The 17,815-nt window shown below is 46.6% G+C and overlaps 2 protein-coding genes across 2 annotated transcripts in view; one reads left to right on the forward strand and one right to left on the reverse strand.

Annotated features, from left to right (window-relative positions):
• Positions 1-1,898, forward strand: part of LOC102014081 (vomeronasal type-2 receptor 116-like) — a 21,743-nt gene extending 19,845 nt beyond the window's left edge. The window contains exon 7 of the mRNA XM_013507199.1: positions 1,881-1,898. Within this exon, the coding sequence (XP_013362653.1) occupies positions 1,881-1,898 (18 nt within the window). The remainder of the gene's footprint in view (positions 1-1,880) is intronic.
• A 13,522-nt stretch (positions 1,899-15,420) lies between these two features.
• Positions 15,421-17,815, reverse strand: part of LOC102014392 (vomeronasal type-2 receptor 116-like) — a 12,194-nt gene continuing 9,799 nt past the window's right edge. The window contains exons 4-5 of the mRNA XM_013507200.1: positions 16,664-16,808; positions 15,421-15,614 (exon numbers count right to left, since the gene is read on the reverse strand). Coding sequence (XP_013362654.1) covers positions 15,421-15,614; positions 16,664-16,808 — 339 coding nt within the window. The remainder of the gene's footprint in view (positions 15,615-16,663; positions 16,809-17,815) is intronic.

Consider the following 17,815-nt stretch of genomic DNA (forward strand, 5'->3'; position numbering starts at 1 on the left):
TTTAAGGTAAAACTAAAATAAACAGAAAATCCAGACTATATCTTATATATTAAACATATTGGCTCTGTTAGTATACTATCGATCTGTTAGTATTTTCCTCCTTTTATTTCTAAAATAAAAATAAAAAAAATAAAAAAATAAAACAAAGCAAAAATAACAATAGTGATACAGGGTTTCAAAACAAAATGATAGGGATTAACAGTGGATGTTATATGACATATAGTTATCTTCAACAAACTTGCTCAGATTACCAGATGTAAGAGTGAAAGATTGATAAAACCATTAAAAAGAATAAAGAATAATCAAAAAAAATTAGAAATGATATAGATCTTCACTAGACAAAATGTTAGGAATTCACCAGTGGTTGTTATATTGTATATTGTTGTCTTCAAATTAGTTGTCAAGTTATCAGATATAAGCATGCAAAATTGGTGAAAAAAAATTTTTTTATTTAAAAATAAAAGGAGGAAAACATTGCCAGACAACCTTTCACAAAATAGCAAAAGAACACTACAGACAATACAGAGTTACAAACAAAGTGGCAGGAAATTAACAATTCTTGTTGTATTACATATTGATACCTTCAAAGTGGTTTCTCATGAAAACAGATAGAGACATGCAATATTGATCAATCAAGGACTCACTAGTATTTTCTTTCAGCAAGGAAATAGAAAACAGTAGAACAACTATGTTAACTATCCTGTATATACATATATACAAATATTTAGGTCTTTGATCTATTTTGACTTTCGTTTAGTGCATGATGATAGGCACAGGCCTAGTTTTCATGTTTGGCATGTAGAAAGCCAGTTTTTCCAGCACCATTTATTAAAGAGGCTATCACTCTTCCAGTGAACATGTTTGGCCCCTTTGTCAAAGATAAGGTGGCTGAGTGTGTTCGTAGTTGTGTGTACGTCTTCTAATCTATTCCACTGAGCTTCAGGTCTGGTTTTATTTTATTTTATTTTTTTTTCTTTTTTTCTTTTTTACCAGTAGTGTGCTAATTTTATCACAATAGCTTTGTACTATAATATCAAATTGGGGATTGTGATGCTTCTTGCCTTTGGATTGTTTTTGCTATTCTAGGCCTCTTCTTGTTCCACATGAATTTTAGGAATGTTTTCTCTAAATCTGTAAAGTATCCTAATGGTATTTGAATTATGATTGCATTGAATTTGTATAACAAATTTGGGAGGATGGCCATTTTCACAATGTTGGTTCTTCCTATCCATGAGCAAGGAATATCTTTCCATTTTATGATATTCTCTTCGATCTCTTTTTCAGAGTATTGTAATTTTCACTGTATAGACCTTTTACTTCTTTCAATTCCTAAGTTTATAATTTTTTAGATATTATTATGAAAGGTGTGATTTCTCTAATTTCTCTCTCAGTGTGTTTGTTGTTTGTGTATAGGAATGGTATTGATTTTTGAGTACTGACTTTGTATACAGCTATGTTAGTGAATTTGGTTATTAAATGTATAAGCCTTTTGGTGGAGCTTTTGGGATCTTTCATATAGAGTATCATGTCATTTGTGAGTAAAGATAATTTTAGTGCTTCCTTTCCTATCCTTATTCCTTTTCTTTCTCTCTCTTGTCTAATTACTCTGGCTAATAATTCCAGAACTACATTGAATAGGAGTGGGGACAGTCGACATCCCTATCTCATTCCTGATTTTAAAGTGAAAACTGTCAGTTTTTGACCATTTAGAATGATGTTGGCTGTTGGGTTTTCATAGATGGCTTTTTTTGAAGCAGGAGTTGAAGTCAGGACCTTGTGCTTGCCAGGCAGGTGCTTGTGCCACTGAGCTATATCCCCAGCCCCCCACAGATGGCTTTTATCAGAGTGAGGTAAAGATTATCTATTCCTATTTTCTGTAGGATTTTTATCCTGAATGAATATTGGACTTTGTCCAAAGCTTTTTCTGCATCTATTGAGATGATCATGTGATTTTTGTCTTTGGCTCTATTGATATGGTGTATTACATTTTTTGATCTGTGTATATTGAACCACACTTGCATTCCTGGGATGAATCCCACTTGGTCATGATGTATAATTTCATAATGATTTGCTGCATTCTATTTGCTAGTATTTTATTGTGAATTTTTGCATCTACGTTCATTAGGGAGCTGTCTCAGTTACTTTTCTCTCATTGCTGAGACAAAATACCTGATACCCAGAATCAAGGAAGGAAAGGTTTATTTAGCTCACCGTTTGTGGAGGTTTCATTCCATACATGGCTGGCTCCAAGGCAGAGTGCCACATGGCAGAGGGCAACAGTTCATGGGATTGAAAGATAGCAAAAGCAACAAGACCAAAAGGGAGGAGCAGCAGCAAGCAACCACCTTCCCTCCCTTATGTTGTATGCAAACTACCTGCCCCAGTGCAGGTGTAGCAGTCACATCCATAATTCCAACACTGGACCATGAATCAATCATAAATTCTAAAAGCCCACCTCCTGACTGCATGTGGCTTTGGGAGGACACCCAGACACGAACCATAACATTCCAACCCTGGCCCCCAAAGACTGATGCCCATCCCTTTATGCAAAAGGCATTTTAGTCCATCTGTAAGAGTTGCCAAAGTCCTAACAGTTTCAGCATTGCTGAAAAGTCCAAGACCCAGGTCTCCTCCAAGATCTAAGGTAAACTCTTAGCCCTGAGCTCCTATACAAGTGAAAAGTTAGACGCTTCCAGCATTCAATGGCACAAAATAAACATTACCATTCCAAAAGGTACAAATAGGGGGATACAGAGCATTGGGTCCAAAGCAAGTCCAATATCTAGCAGGGCAAACTTTAAGTCCTGTAGTTCCATGTCCAACATCTGAAGCAATATGTGGCACACTGTGAATAGGGCTTGCATGACTCCACCTCTGTGGTACTTGTGGTGGTTACAACTCCCACAGCTTCTCTCATAGGCTCGCTTTCCTCCCTCCTTGCAGCTTTCCTCAGTCAATCCACATTCCTGGCTTTTCCAAAATTCTGAGGTCTACACTATGCCTCTCACTTCACACTCACAGCTTCACACACTGCCCTCTCAGGGGCACACTGCCTGGCCACCCAGGCTTTCTGAAATTTGGGGGGAAGCCTCTTAAACCTCAGAACTCCTGCATTTGCCATGCACCTAAAGCCAGGGCCATGGGGATGATGCCAAGGTCTGCTGCCACCTGGAGCAGTAGCCAAGCTTTCCTCTCTCTTGGCCACAGGGGTCGAGTGCCTGGATCGCTGGGCACTCTGAATCCAGTCCTGAGGAACAAATTCCCTATGCTGCCACAATTGTGGAACCTTGTGTGGCCGCCGCCACCATACTGGAACCTGGCGCTCTGCAGCTTTCTTCTCAAAGCAAAGTCTTTCACCTTTGCAGTTTTGAGGCTGCAAAGGGTGGAGACTTGCTGCTTCTTGTGATATCCCCAGGCCATCTTTTCTATTCTCCTGTTCCTTCTCAGCAATGGAGCTCTTCTCAACTCCATTTTTGCAGTCCACAGCTTTACTGGAGCTTCCTTTCTCATCAAACTCACAACATTCTAAATCATCCTGCTGAGCTCTTTACTCTTGATTTGCAACATAAATCTGGCTATAAGTCCCCAACAATAGCCATGCTACTGCCCCAACATTTGACTGCTTGGAAATTTCTTTTGCCAGATTAATCAGTACACCGCCCTTAATCTCAGTCTCAGGCAAAGTCTCTGGACATGAGCAAAATGCAGACAAACCTTGTGCCAAGCCATAACACACGTCATCTGGAGTCCAACAGCCGGTGCAGTCCTTTTTCCTAGCAGAAACTTCCCCAACCCAGTTTTTACCAGCAGGATTTTTATCAGCCTTCTGATCTTCTGAACTCTAACCAGAATCTCCCACACAGAACAGCCAAAGGCATTCAAGCTCTACTCTTTCAGGCAACATCTCTGAACCTTTCCAAACACTTCCCACAGGCCATTTCCAAAGGCTCTTGAACCACATGGTCAGGTACAGTCACAGCAATGACCCTACTTCTCTGGTACCAAATTCTGCAAGGGGTACTTATCTTCTTGATGATTTGCTGCACTCTGTTTGCTAGTATTTTACTGAGAAGTTTTGTATCTATGTTCATTAGGGAGAGTGGCCTGTAGTTCTTTTTTTGTTGTTAGGTCCTTCTCTGGTTTTGGTATCAGGGTAATACTTGCTCCCAGGAATGAATTAGGGAGAATTCTTCCCCTTTCAATTTCATTAAAGATTTTGAGAAGAATTGGTGTTAAATCTTCCCTAAATTTCTTGCAGAATTCAGCTGTGAATCCATCAGGACCCGGGCTTGTTTTTGTTGGTAAGGTTTTTATTACATTTTGAATGGCTAATATTCAGTTAGTCAAGATTTTTATATCCTCTTCATTCACCTTTGGTACTTCATATGTATCTAATAATCTGTCCATTTCTTCTGTGCTTTCCATCTGTGAGAGAGAAAAGATTTTTGAAGTAGGTATTGATGATCTTCTGAATTTCTACAGGATCTATAGTGATTTCATCCTTTTCATTCCTTATTGCATAAATCTGAGTTTTCCCTTTCCTTTTTTGATAAGGTTGACTAGAGGTTTATCAATTTTATCTATGCTTTTAAAGAACCAACTCTTTGATGCATTAATTCTTTGTATTTTTTTCCTAGTCTCCTTGCAATAATTTCTGCTCTGATCATTATAATTTCCTGCTTTCTTTGGGCTTTGGGCTTGGCTTACTCTTTTTTTTCTAGAAGCTTGAAGTGCACCAAAAGATAGTTTATTTGTGCTCATTTGGTTTTCCTGATGTGGTAATTCACTGCTATAAATTTCCCTCTGAGGACTGATTTCATTGCAGTCCCACATTTCCTCCCACAAGTTCCTGTAAGTTGTATCTGCATTTTCATTTGACTGTAGTGTTTAAATTTTTCTTTCATTTCATCTGTGACCCATTGGTTGTTCAGGAGGGTGTCATTTGACTCCTGTTTGTTCAAGGAGTTTTTGCAATTTTTTTGTCATTATTTTCCATTTTCATTGCACTATTGTCTGACAGTATGCATGGGATAATTTCAATTTCTTTGCATGTACTTAAGCATGTTCTATGGGCTAGTATATGTTGTATTTTAGAGAATGTCCCATGTGCAGCTGAGAAGTTTAGTTACAGGTCGGCAGGATCTGAGGCAGGAAAGCAGCATGGAAGGGCATGGCAGAAGAAAGCTGTTCAGCCATAGAAGTGAGGCAGCAAAGACAGAAGGGGGGACTTGGAGACAAGGACACAGATTCTTAGGCTAAATCCCCATGACCCCACCTCCAGCCGGGCCCCACCTGCTGAAAGCACATTTAGGTACCAAACTCATCTGGGGATGAATCTCCTGATGAACACAGGGCCCCATGATGTAATCACCTTCCAAATACAAGACTCAGGGACACATAATAGAGGTTGTGGGAAAATGAGGTTCAAAGAAAGGAAAATTTGTTGAGCAGTTACTGGGTGTCAGAATCATGGTAGGCCCTCTGTGCTGTAGTCTGCAGCAGCCCCCAGTAGAAGACATCATTCTCCACAGTTGTACATATTGGAAATGGAATATTTGAGGAAAAAGTGATTCACTGGTGTCACCCTCCTAGAAACCGGCCAGAACTGGCATTCAGGATGCAGCCTGGGTGGCCCCTTCCCAGCCACACCCACACTCTCTTCCTGGCCCATAACTGCTTCTGAAGCCCCACGGCTGGCAAAGAATTCTTGTGACTTCAGGTCCAGACTTTTGTCAAAACTGTCTGTCAAGAGGTGGCATTCAACTGCTACAAGTTACAGCTTATGAAATGATTTAATTTTAACCCTGTTAAGTGGAATGCTTTGCTGAGCTGAAAACTAAGTGTGACAGTAGATACAAATCCTGAACCCTTCATGTGGTACTCAGGGCAAGAAGACATGTTCAGTTCCACCCATCGAACACCAGACAAGGATGGGAAACTGAGGCTCAGAGAAACGAGTGACTTTTCAGGCAGAGCCAGGATGCCAACCCAGGAGGTCACAGGTGTTCCCATCTACTCCAGCTGACTTCCTCACATCCTGACCTACATGATGCTCTAAGCCAGTCCCTCTCAGCTGCCTGGGGCAGCCTCTACACAGAGGCATTTCCTGAGCAATATCACAGATGTCTCTTGTGAGTTATGTGCAGGGATGGTAACGAGATACTTGTGTCATTGCTGCAGAAGTGGTATGGAAAGGGGCCCAAATCCTCAGTTCATAAAAGGCCCGGCCAAGTCTTCTAAAATTCTCACTACTGCCCTGTTTTGCTCTATGTGCATTAGAGATTAGTCCACTACTGCATAGTAAAAGCACCATGAGGTGTGGACCATTATTATCTTGATTTTACGGATGTGGACACTGAGACCCAGGGATATAATGTGAGTTGCAAAGACTCAAACCCAGAAAGTGTGGCCCCGAGCCTGCACAACTTCCTCCCTCAAGGTCATGGTGCCCACTCCAGTCCTCAGGACTCCCTCCCCACACTGCTGCCCAGAGATTCGACAGAGGGCAGGAGAGTGGACACTGGGCTCTGCTGCCACAGCCTGTACCCTCAGGAAGAGGCAGCCCACTCTGGGATTAGAGTCTGCTCTTAGCTACCCCATCCTCTCTTCTTCCTCCCAGCAGAGGAAGAACTTACATGAAACCTTGCCCTCCCCACACCTCTGGACCAATCAACATGAGCCCTGTACCTTCCCTCAGCAGTGACTTCTCAAACACCTACTACATGTGAGGCACGGTGCTGGGGGCTGGGAAACCACAGTGAGGGATGCAGACATGGCCCTGCTTTTGGAGGGGAAAGACAGGAAGACCAACTCACTGGGTAACAGATGAGGACTCTGAAGTACATAACACAGGACAGAAATGAGAGCAGGGGCATCTGCAGTGGTGACTGAGAGCAGGTGCCAACTATGGGGCTGCCTGTGGGGAGAGAGCTGCCGGCCAAGGGGCAGCAGGAATAGTGGTCCTGATGGATGTGGCCTGTGGGGGGGCAGGTGAGCCAGGGGCCTGCGGGAAAGGAGAGGCTGTGGGGAGGGCAGTGATGGATCCTGTGCTTCCCCGTCCTTCCCTGGTAGATCCCCTTCCTGTCATCAGAGTACAGGTTCCCTCATCCACGGCCATAAATGCTGAGGGTCCTCCTAGAGTGACAGGTTCAGCAGTGTTTCCCAAAGTCCCCAGTGACTCAGGAGACCAGGGATTGGAACCAGGGTCTCCAGGAACCACACCTTTTAAAAAACTCTCAGCCACCCACTTCTCCAGGTCAAGTTTCCAGGGAGCTGCCCTCTCAGGACATCTGGGTGGCTCAGCTCAGAACTTGAATAAGACGAACATCAACCCCTCCTCTCTACTGCTAATTCAGCAGGGTGACCGTGAGTAAGCGCTCTGCCTTCCCAAGCCTCCACTTTCCCATCTATAAAATGAAAACCCCCTGAGGGACCCTGCCAAGTTGCTGTGAAATGAGACTTCGGCATTAAGTGCCCTAGAACGTGCTCCATGAGGAATGGTACCTCTTACCATTGAATTGAAAACTGGCTGATGTCCTCTGTGCTCCACCTGCATGAGCATTCCAGGACAGAGGGGAGGAACTGACATCCAAGTCTGCCTGAAAGATGCACTCCATTGCACTCTGCAATCACTGTAGACAGTTCACACTGGAATAGTATCTGAGTACATTTACAGCATATTACTGAAAACTACAAATGCAGCATAGTTTCCTCTCTTGATATTTAAAGCCAATGGGTCAGAAAGTGAGGAATCTGCAGTGACACAAGCTGAAATACACAATGATTTCGAAAACATAGAAGTGAGAAAAGAGTGCCCTTGCCAGCTCTATGGCAGGGCAGTTCACTGTCCTGTGGGCTCAGAATGCCACATGAAACACCCACATCCAAAGAGAGACTCTCAGGGCACAACTGGAAGATGCACAGATGCAGGGAGTGTGTGTCTAGGCTCAGCCTGTGAAGTTAGCAGCCCCCAGCCTAAAATCTAGGTGACAGCCCGCATAACTCCCTGGCTGCCACACTTCCTCTGGGGCCTTTGCTCCATCCACGCGTCTCTTCCCACTGAGCAAGGCCACATGGCTGACCTCCCACCAATGATCTCCCTCTGCTTCATCTTGCCTTTGTGCCTTTCTTCCTGCTCTTTGTTGAGCCTGGAGATGCATTTCCTGTCCCTTTTGCCTGGTGAGGGCTGTGCATGTAGCCAGGTAGGCTCAAGGCAGGCCTTATAGGCTAACACACCTGGGTTCCTAGCCTGGCCCCACTGCCCAGAGTGGCTGCACATTAGGTGAGTTAACTCTGAAGACCTCAGTATCCTCATTTGCAAATGGGAACAAAAAATCTCTGCTGGTCATGTTATGGGAGGAGCAAAAAAACCAGTGCACATGGTAGGCTCAGCCTGCACCTGGTAAAGGATCAGTAAACAGCAGCTCTGATGAGATGCATTACTGGTTAGCATCATATCCTCCACAAAGCAGTGCAGTGTCCCCCCTTCAGAAGGACCTCTCTGATGTCCCCTCCCACTGCTGGTGGCCCTGTACCTTATCCTTCCTTATTTCGGTAGTGAGGTCCTAAATGATTTCTGTGTGAAGTCTCCACAGTTGAATGGATGAATGATTGTGCACATGACAGCAAGTGTGGGAGTGTGATTGTGTGTGTCTGGCTGCAACAAGAAAGCTGGAAAAAGCATGTAGCAACAAACACTTACCTCAGAAAGTAGTGTCAGGAGAGGGAAAGTTCAGGATGAACTGAGTGTTACAGCTTGAATCTAGAGGTCCCCCCGAAGCCTCGTGTGCTTGTAGGTGAGGCTTTTCAGAGCTGCCTAGATCTGGGGTGTGTGACACTGGGATTAAGTGTGTGTGGTACTAACTTAGTCCACTGAATGGAATTAGCATAGTGCTGGTGTCTTGGTTACTTTTTTCTCGCTGCTGGGACAAAATAGATGATGCCCAAAATTAAGGAAGGAAAGGTTTATTTCGCTTACAGTTCATGGAAGTTTCGGTCCATACTTGGCAGATTATAAGGCAGAGTGGCACATGGCAAAGAACTACTGCTCAGGGCGGCAGAACACAGCTAAGCAACAACCACACACCAGGGCAGAATGGCGGAGGAATGTCCTCAAGCACTCTTTTCCTCTCCCTTACATATGCAAACTATCCACCCCGGGGTGGGTGTAGCTCTCATACCCATAATAATCAAACTCTAAAAGCCTGCCCTGTGGTCGCATGAGGCTTTGCAGGGGACACACAGACATAAACCATAACAGCTGGATGTACCTGAATGGATTTACTTAAGGCAGAAGACCCAACCTATGCGTGGATGGCACCACCCAAAGGATCTGAAGCCTGAATGGGATAAAAGGAAAGGCAGGCTGTTGCTGCTGCTGTCTGCCACACCAGGGACTATTTCTCTCTGCCATGCCTGTCTGCCATGCTGTCCTGCCTTGTAGCCAGGCACCAAGAACTTGAAACTTCTACAAACTGTGATCTGAAATAAACTTTGCTTCCTTTAACTTGTGGGTGTTAGTTTTTTTTGTTCCAGTAATGAGAAAAGTAACTTGAGGATTACAAAGAAAATGCAAATGAGACAGAAGAAGGAATGGGGAACAACAGGCCTTTTGCTTGGGCAAGATGGAGCATTGCTAAGAAACAGCAGAGAGAAATGGAGGTGGCCGCATGTGTTAGAACATATTTAACATAAAACACTATCTATGGGGCAGAAAATGCAAAAGTCCATCTGCACCCTGGAGAGAGGAGGATGCAGTCAAAGATGGATGACCTGGAGCTCACTGCAGAGTCCCCTGTGAATCTGTATCAGGAAGCTGAGGTTCTGTACAGGAAGGCAGAAGTCTGCACTGGAAGTCTGGAGGAAAATGCCTGAAGGTGAAGGCAAAGCTTCTGAAGGATCAAAAGTGAAACTTCCTTCTTTTTTCCCTTTTTATACCATCAAGGCTACAGATCTACTGCAGTGCCACCACATTCAAGGGGGTTCTTCCGTCTTCAGTTAAATCATCAAGCAAACACGCTCAGTATCAGGTTAATAATATCCCTCAGTTACTGCAGGCTGATCAGGTCCTCAATCTACTGAAGGAGTGTACAGTGAAGGCTAAATAAAAAGGCAAGTGGCATGACTTCAGGGCTCCAGGAGGATCAAAGACCTCTCACAGAATCTGAGATTCTCTTGGGGCTAAGACCAAGACCTCTGGGTGGCCTGTATTTGTTTAGTTATCAGAAGAAGGGAGGGGAGTACTCAAGAAGGGCAGAACCACTCAAGGACTTCTCCAAGTAAGGTATTAATTTAATCCATCCAGGAGTGAGATGCCTGAGGCTATAGTCTTTATCTGGTTGAAATCAGATCCAGGTGTCCTTGGGTGTGATCTTGTCTTGTCCTATGAGGCTTCTGGCTTTATCCACCACTACAGGCTTCAGTAGGGATTAGTGACTCATGGAGGTTCACTTACTATGAGTCCATAGCCCACTCCAGACAAGGAATCCAGGGCTTGGACAGACTCAGAAGTAAACATGAAAAGCCCATGGATTAATTTAAATCCTGCTCAGGGCTGCTTTGTAGTGGTCTCCATCAACTCAAAACTGTGCTAATCTAATCTGCTAGGCATTTCTTATTTAAGGTGACACAATTAACCATCAGAAGGGGGTGGTGACCCCTTGAAGTCTCCTCACTGGAAAGGGCATCCATTCCTCCAAACTTTAGCTCACCAGACTTGGCTTCCATGCTTACAGCCTTTCAAGGGTAAAAAGATGGGGGGGGTGCATTTTGGGAACATTTCTTAGATTCGCCAGGAAGGGATGCTGGGTCCAGACAGCTCCTTCGGAGAGTAGAGGAAGGTGCTCAAGTGACTGCACAGCAGAGAAGTGACATATTTGATGGATGCTGAACTCCAAACCATAGCCAGGGTGGAGATCCAGGGAGTCCTAAGGAATGATCCCTTAAAGGACAGAAATCACTCTCAGGCCTGAGCAGGCTTCGCCTCCACGTCCATCCTCCTGCAGGTGGAAAGCAGCTCATTTTTCTAATGAAGGATTTCAACCTGTCAGCATAGCAGAGATGCTGGCAGCTTTTAAAACCAAGTCATGTGCTGTGTGTGACGGCCTATGCCCTGAGTGATTTCATTAGAATCTGCACATGTTAGCAGGAAAGAGGCTGCACAGTATATTAACACACAAGCTCATTTTTTTGAGAGAAACTGGGAGGCCCAGTGTGGGAGGAGGAACAAGAGATGCCCAAAGACATCAGTCACAGACACACTGAGGTGGGGGCATTCATCTTCACTCAGGAGATTGCCAGAGAAGCACTTGGACAGGACAGTGGGTAGGGGCTGGGCTCCACTGACAGCCAGGGAATTAGGAGCTGAAAATGTCTGGGAGAGGGAGTCAACAGGCTCCTCACATGAATTTGGCCTCTACCCACACAACTGACACAACCGTTGGGGAGACTGTGCCCTAGGCTACATGGACAGGAGCACAATAGCACTAAAATACAAATGAGCTCAACTCACAAAGCCATGTACCCGGCCACAGGTCTGGTCCTGCAGGAGAAATGGGCACATCCTCTATAGCACCCAAAGTGCCACATGGTGTAACAGGAGCCCATCTGTCCCACCCCCAGCAGCACAGCCCTCAAAGCCTTTTCACACACTAGGTCTCACTGAATTGCCGCAATTCCACTAAGTAGAGATCATGAGTATGATTTTACAGAGGAAGAAACAAACTGAGATGCAGAACAAAACAAAACCTGAGGGGGCTGGGGATTTAGCTCAGTGGCACAGAGCCTGCCTGACAAGCGCAAGGTCAAGTTCAATTCCCGGTACTGGAAAAAAACCAAAAAAAAAAACAAAAAACAAAAAACAAAAAAACAAAACCAACCCCCCCCCCCCAGAAAACCTGAAGGAGCCATCCTAAAATGGACCCTCAGGCCCAGTAACTTCCCTTCAAATCTTCCTAGAATATTCTGGGAAGACTCACTAATATTCCTAGCCATTTGCCCTGGGACAATCTTTGCTTAAAGTCAAAAAACAGAAACTTTATGTGCATAACTTATTATGTACATTGCAGTACAGGACCAGCAAGATAAAGTCTACATTGGGAAGTAAAATAAACACTACTGTTATCTTTGTAGTAACTGTCTTACCATAACAGATTCTATTTATAGAGAAGTCATGTATAAAGGATGAAATGTCCTTTTGTGCCATGCCAGCAAAGACCAAGTAACACCTACTGTTTTGATTTCGTATGCAATACAAACTTTGTTGATCACTACTAAAATGGGGGCAGTGTATGCACTCTTACACAGTTGAAACAAAGGAAATTCTGCTTTAAAATAAGCATAGCACAATATCTGATTTTACATAGTACTTGCTTAAAAAGAAATGGAAATTTTGGGGGGAAAATCCTGTATTTAATTGGTTCTTGGTTTATCAAAATCAGCACATATCAGAGAGGAAGGAATCCCTCCACCTTGGTACCATTTCAGGAAGCTACAGGACCAGACCATGAGTAAATTCAGAGCCTTACGTGGCTGCTGAATGAAAGCATGGCTTTTGTTCTTCACAGAAACGATGAGGTAAAACACAATGGAGAATACAAGTCATAGTATTCCCTTTCCTGTTCAAAGCTGAAAAATTAACTGCACATATAAAATTCGCTTGGAGCTGCAGTAAAAATACAGGTTGCTTATAAAACAAGTGCTAAGGGGCTACCCTAAATTGCAAATAACCAAGCCAGTTGTTATGGTTTGTGTCTAGATGTCCCTGAAAGCCACATGCAGTCATGGGGCGGGCTTTTAGAGTTTTTGATTCTTGGGTGTGAGTGCTATACCGCCCTGGGGCAGATAGTTTGCATATGTAAGGGAGAGAAAGAGGCTGCTTGCCACCACTTCTCCCTTTTGCTCTTGTTGCTTTGCCGTCTTCCTCCACCATGAACAGTTGCCCTCTGCCATGTGCCACTATGCTTTGGAGCCAGCCAAGTATGGACTGAAACCTCCACAAACTGTGAGCTAAATAAACCTTTCCTTCCTTGATTTTGGGTATCAGGTATTTTATCCCAGCAACAAGAGAAAAGTAACCAAGACACCAGTATGCCAAGACTCCAGTGGTCATTAGACAAGAAAATACACACAATTCTGGTGCCCTCTAGTGTCCAATATGTAGCTCAGTACTTTTAAAAAGGGGTGGGGACCACACAGATCAGAGGGCAGGGTATGCACTGGGAGGGGTGAGCAACCAGATGTTCCTAAAATCTGGGGGATAATGAGGAGATAGCACTGGAGAAGCAGGCAGGGGCTAGCCCCTGCTTATGTGATACGCAGGAAAGGGGTTTTGGAAGATGAGTGACAAGGTCAGAGGTGTGCTTTGGAACAATTCAGCCGTGGAAGTGTAGCCATGGATGGTGTCAACACATCAGATGCCTAAGGCATCAGTCCCCCAGGCCTGCCTACTGCCTGCATTCTTGAGTCAGACCACCAGAGCAGCAGCCTTCTAGCGGAACAGAGCCGGGGATTCCTGGTGATCTGCTCCGCTTAGAACAGTGCCTGGTACATAAGTGTTTTATGTAAAAGTAGAAGGAGAGTATTTATCTGTGAAAGACTAAATGAGCCTACTGTCAAAATACAGATCCTGTGCCCCATCCATCAAGAAGCCTTCCTTTGGCAAATAATGAAGTTGGGGTGGTTTCCCACCAGCAGGAGTCACATGAGCTATTTTCCTCATTTCCAGATGTCGACAGTGAGGTGAGTGATGTTGCCCTGGAAATGACCAAGTCTATCTCCCACTTATGTTCTTCCACTGCCCAGGCACAAGGACAGTGGGATGTGGGTGTAAATAAGGCAACGTTGGGGACCTAACCAGGCTATAGCCTGAGGATTTGCATCAAGCACTTACCCTCGGACGTCCCAGGTACAGGAGATACCTCTGTGAAGGAACCACGGACAATTATCCTTCTGGAAAAACAGGTGTCTGCAATGCCATTCCCCAGACTCTCCCAGGGTAAGTGCACCCAACAGATGGACCCCAGCGGAAGACGCAGCATCCGATCCATGGATACCAGGAGAGTCCACACCACCCATGAGTGGATGGAAAGAAAGGAGGGGGAGCATTCCACGTTCTACGTTCTACATTTATAAACAGGTAAACTGAGGCCCTAGTGGAAAGGAGTCTGTCTGAGATTATATCTCAGCCAGGGGAGAGCAAGAAGCCTGCTTTCCTCCTGCATCTCAAAGCGTGGGGTCCAAAGGTGATTTCTGAGGGGATTTCCATAGCAGTCACCTCTCTCCCACTCCCAAGGCCTCCAGGAGGCCCCGCCCACCTCACCTTCTCACCTGCTCAACTCCCCTCCACTTCACCGGGCTCCAACTCAGGAAATGTGGGCAGCTTCCCTATGAACCAGTCTGATCCCCTGGGCTCCACTGGCCTCATTCCCCAGGCAGATTCTGCCCCGCCCTACAGCGCAACTTGCCCTGATAGGCTGAGTCCGACTGGTACCGCCCACTCACTGCATTGCGCCCTGCCCACTCTCTCCTCTTCTGACACCCTTCACACAGGGCACTGCATGGTCACCTTTCTGGCCCCGGGTCCTGGCTGAGTCTCGACCAATTCCACACATGTACCGAAGTATCCAGCGCAGTTGGCTCCACCAGCCCCGCCTCGCTCCCTGCCAGCGCCTCGCCCGCCGCTGCTCTGCTGAGTTCTCGCCTCTGCCCGCTCCGCTGTACACAGGGCTCCGACCTCGCTGTCCTGCCCACCTGGTCTCCTCCGCCATCCCTCTGTCGGGCCAGGGGAGCAGGGACTGGCGACAGGACAGCCCTAACTTCATCTCCTGTGACGTGGGTGGACTGGAGTCCACAGTACTCCTAATCCCCCTTTCTTACCTCAGTGTGGGAGGTATTCTATGACCGGAAATTGCGAGCACTCTGAAGTGACTTCCGGGGCAGCGACACACCCCATGGGCGGTGCCGGTGGGTTCTGTCGCGCATGCGTGGCAGGGCGGTCTCTACAGCCGCGGGGGTGCCTGGGAAAAGCACCAAATTCTGAAGGCGCAAACTTCTGTACTGCGGGCCCCCGGGGCCTGGACTACTGCAGCTTCCTCTGTTTGCACCACGCATCCTGCTGTTGAGGATTCAGCCCGCCCTCAGGTGGTTGTTAAGATGAACTGAGGCGCGACCGAGACCACCAAATCAGACGTCTTTGAAGCAATAAGCAAAGTTTATTATAGCCTGGGTGCAGGCGGGCCAAGGGCGGTAAGACCATTGGCCCAGAGCAACCGGCAAGGGGAAGGTTTTATCGGGGTGTTTGTATAGGGGAGGAGTATGGCAGGGAGGAGTGGGAAACTTTTAGTCCGGGTCTGGGGAAGTTGGGCATCTTGGTGACATCCTTATTTTCAAGGTGCTGCTGCCTAGAGCTGTTGCTTGTTCATCTCATTTGGCAAGCTCAGGCTCGCCGTGATCTCTGTCTCTGCCGCTGCGGTCACTGGCTGTGCTTCTGGTCCATTTCTTCTCTGTCCGGGCGGGGGTCTGCTGTGGTGAGTATGTGAGAGTAGATGTGTGCGTGGGTAGATGAGTGATCCTGTGAATGTGCACGGCTCGGTGTGAGACCTCGTGATCATCTCGAGCTTTGCAAGTGAATGGGCGAGCGTGGGGTGTGAGTGGGTGAGCATGTGAGTGTGTGTGTGCACATTTGTCCCCAAGCAGGGAAGGGAAAAGAAGCTGATATAACCTATGGTGATTTGCCTTTTAAGATCCACGGGGGCAGAGGACCTGCAGCTTGTCTTAGAGGTATGTGGTTGCCATGGTCACCATCGGGGTTGTGATCAACACAGGCAGCTATTGTGGACCCTGTGATCCAGCTGCGTGTCATCTGGGACCCACTACTTTTCACTGACACACGGAAGAAGGAAGCAAGGTGTCATGCAGGGGAGCACAGTCTGTGCTTTACTCCCTGTGGAAGTACCTTGTATTGGTCCAAGTACAAGACCTAGAGCAAGTGACAAGTGGTCACTGGGGCCTCAGAATTTTGGGGCCCTGTGGTAGCAGTATGTCAGTGCCACTGCTCACCTTACAGGCACACATGCTTACACTGAAGCACTGTCATGTGTGTGCGTGCTGAGCTGATGGAATATGTGCAGGCATACAAAGTTTTATATGTGTGTGCACATATGTGTGCATGCTGGGAAATGGCTGTCAAGAACGGGAAATGTGGGCAGTGCTGAGAGACAGGCAAGGCGGCTCTGCTTTTCTCTGGGGACCAAGGGTAACACACTGGTGATGCCTATGAGCTCCAAAGCCAGGACATGGAGGAGCAAATCTCAGCTCTGTGGCTGTAGCTGTGTTACTAGGCAAGGGAGTTTCCCCTCCTGTGCCTTGGATTCCATGTCAGTGACATGAAGTTGACAGTAGTGGCTGGCCGCTAGGACAGTGGTGACAATGGTACATGGAAGGTCTGTGGAATACGGTCAGCATGCAGCAAGTACAGCTGTCACTGTTCCCTCACACTGAGCCTGGTCAGTGTGCATTACTTCTGTCATTCATATATGTACAGCTGATACTATTTCTGTGCCTTGAGAAGGGATGTGAGATGTGGGACTAACTGCAGAGGCATTTGTCTGAGTCCTAGGTAAGGGCTGTATTTATTGAAAATCCGCTCTCTAGCAGGCACACTTACATCTCTTACTACCAGCATCTTGGAGGTGGGGAAAATGTGACACAGAGAGGTTAAGAGACTGGCATGAGGACACACAGCTGGTGACTGATAGCAGCGGGGCTCCCCAGGGGAACATGTGGGCTGTAGGAGCCTGAAGAGCCTGTGCCTGTGCAAGAGGTCAGAGAGGGTCTGGAGTGTGGGGCTCCCCATCTTACACCTGCTCTTCAGCTTCCTCATCATCCCCGATTGGGTAATCATCTCTCTGGAACCTTTGAGCACACCTGTGTTTTGGTGTCTTTGTGAATATCTCAGGAATGGAAGGGCAGCATGACAGTTGGAAGTATGTCCTCCCTGCTAGGCTGAGAAGCCACTATTTCCTCTTCTCATTCTGAATCAGTCCCTGCAGCTGGCATGAGTTGAGATCCATACTCCAAGTCCCACCTCAAACTGCCTCAGACAGGATTTCTGCAGGGACTGTCTAAGCCCCCATGCCCCAGAAGCCAACACATCAAATGATAAACAGGGCTGGTTGTAGGCTTTTACTGTCCATGTGATGGAGCTCAGAAGAGTGTTGGACAAGAGAGGTGGGTGCTATACCAGCTGGTCCAGGCCTAAAGTCTCAGAACAGAGCAGGTCTCACTGGCAGGAGACCCTTCTTGGGAGCAGAGCTGTGGATGTGCCAGTTTGGACACACACAAAATGTGTCATCACGAATGTTTGCAGCAGTGGTTAGAACAGAAATGTGCTTCTGGTCCACCCGAGAGCCACCCTGCAGGGTCCCCACACAAACCTCCAGTTTGGACACTGACTGTGGAGTGGAAGATTCAGGGGCTTCCAAGACCTGGCCAGGTATAGTTCTGCTTTTTGCTTGCCATCTGTTACTACTGTCCCCTATGGGGGAAGTTATGGTGTGTGCATGGAGCAGCGCCCATAGCCTGAGCTCTTCCTCAGCATGACGGCCTTCTTTTCCTCTGCTGGCATCCTCTGTGCCCAGGAGATGTTCTGGGAAAGCTCCTGCTCATAGGGTGTGGGAGGATTTCCTGACCAGGGTACAGAATGGTGGAGCCCTACATGGGAGCAGGTTTGTGCTCAGGCACGGGGAGGTCTTCTCACATGCACAGGGCCTTCCACCTGGGATGGGTAAAGACCATGCTGGTGGCCACACTGTGACAG

The sequence above is a fragment of the Chinchilla lanigera genome, unplaced genomic scaffold (assembly GCF_000276665.1).
Source record: "Chinchilla lanigera isolate Chin_1 unplaced genomic scaffold, ChiLan1.0 scaffold00123, whole genome shotgun sequence".
NCBI classification, from domain to species: Eukaryota; Metazoa; Chordata; class Mammalia; order Rodentia; family Chinchillidae; genus Chinchilla; species Chinchilla lanigera.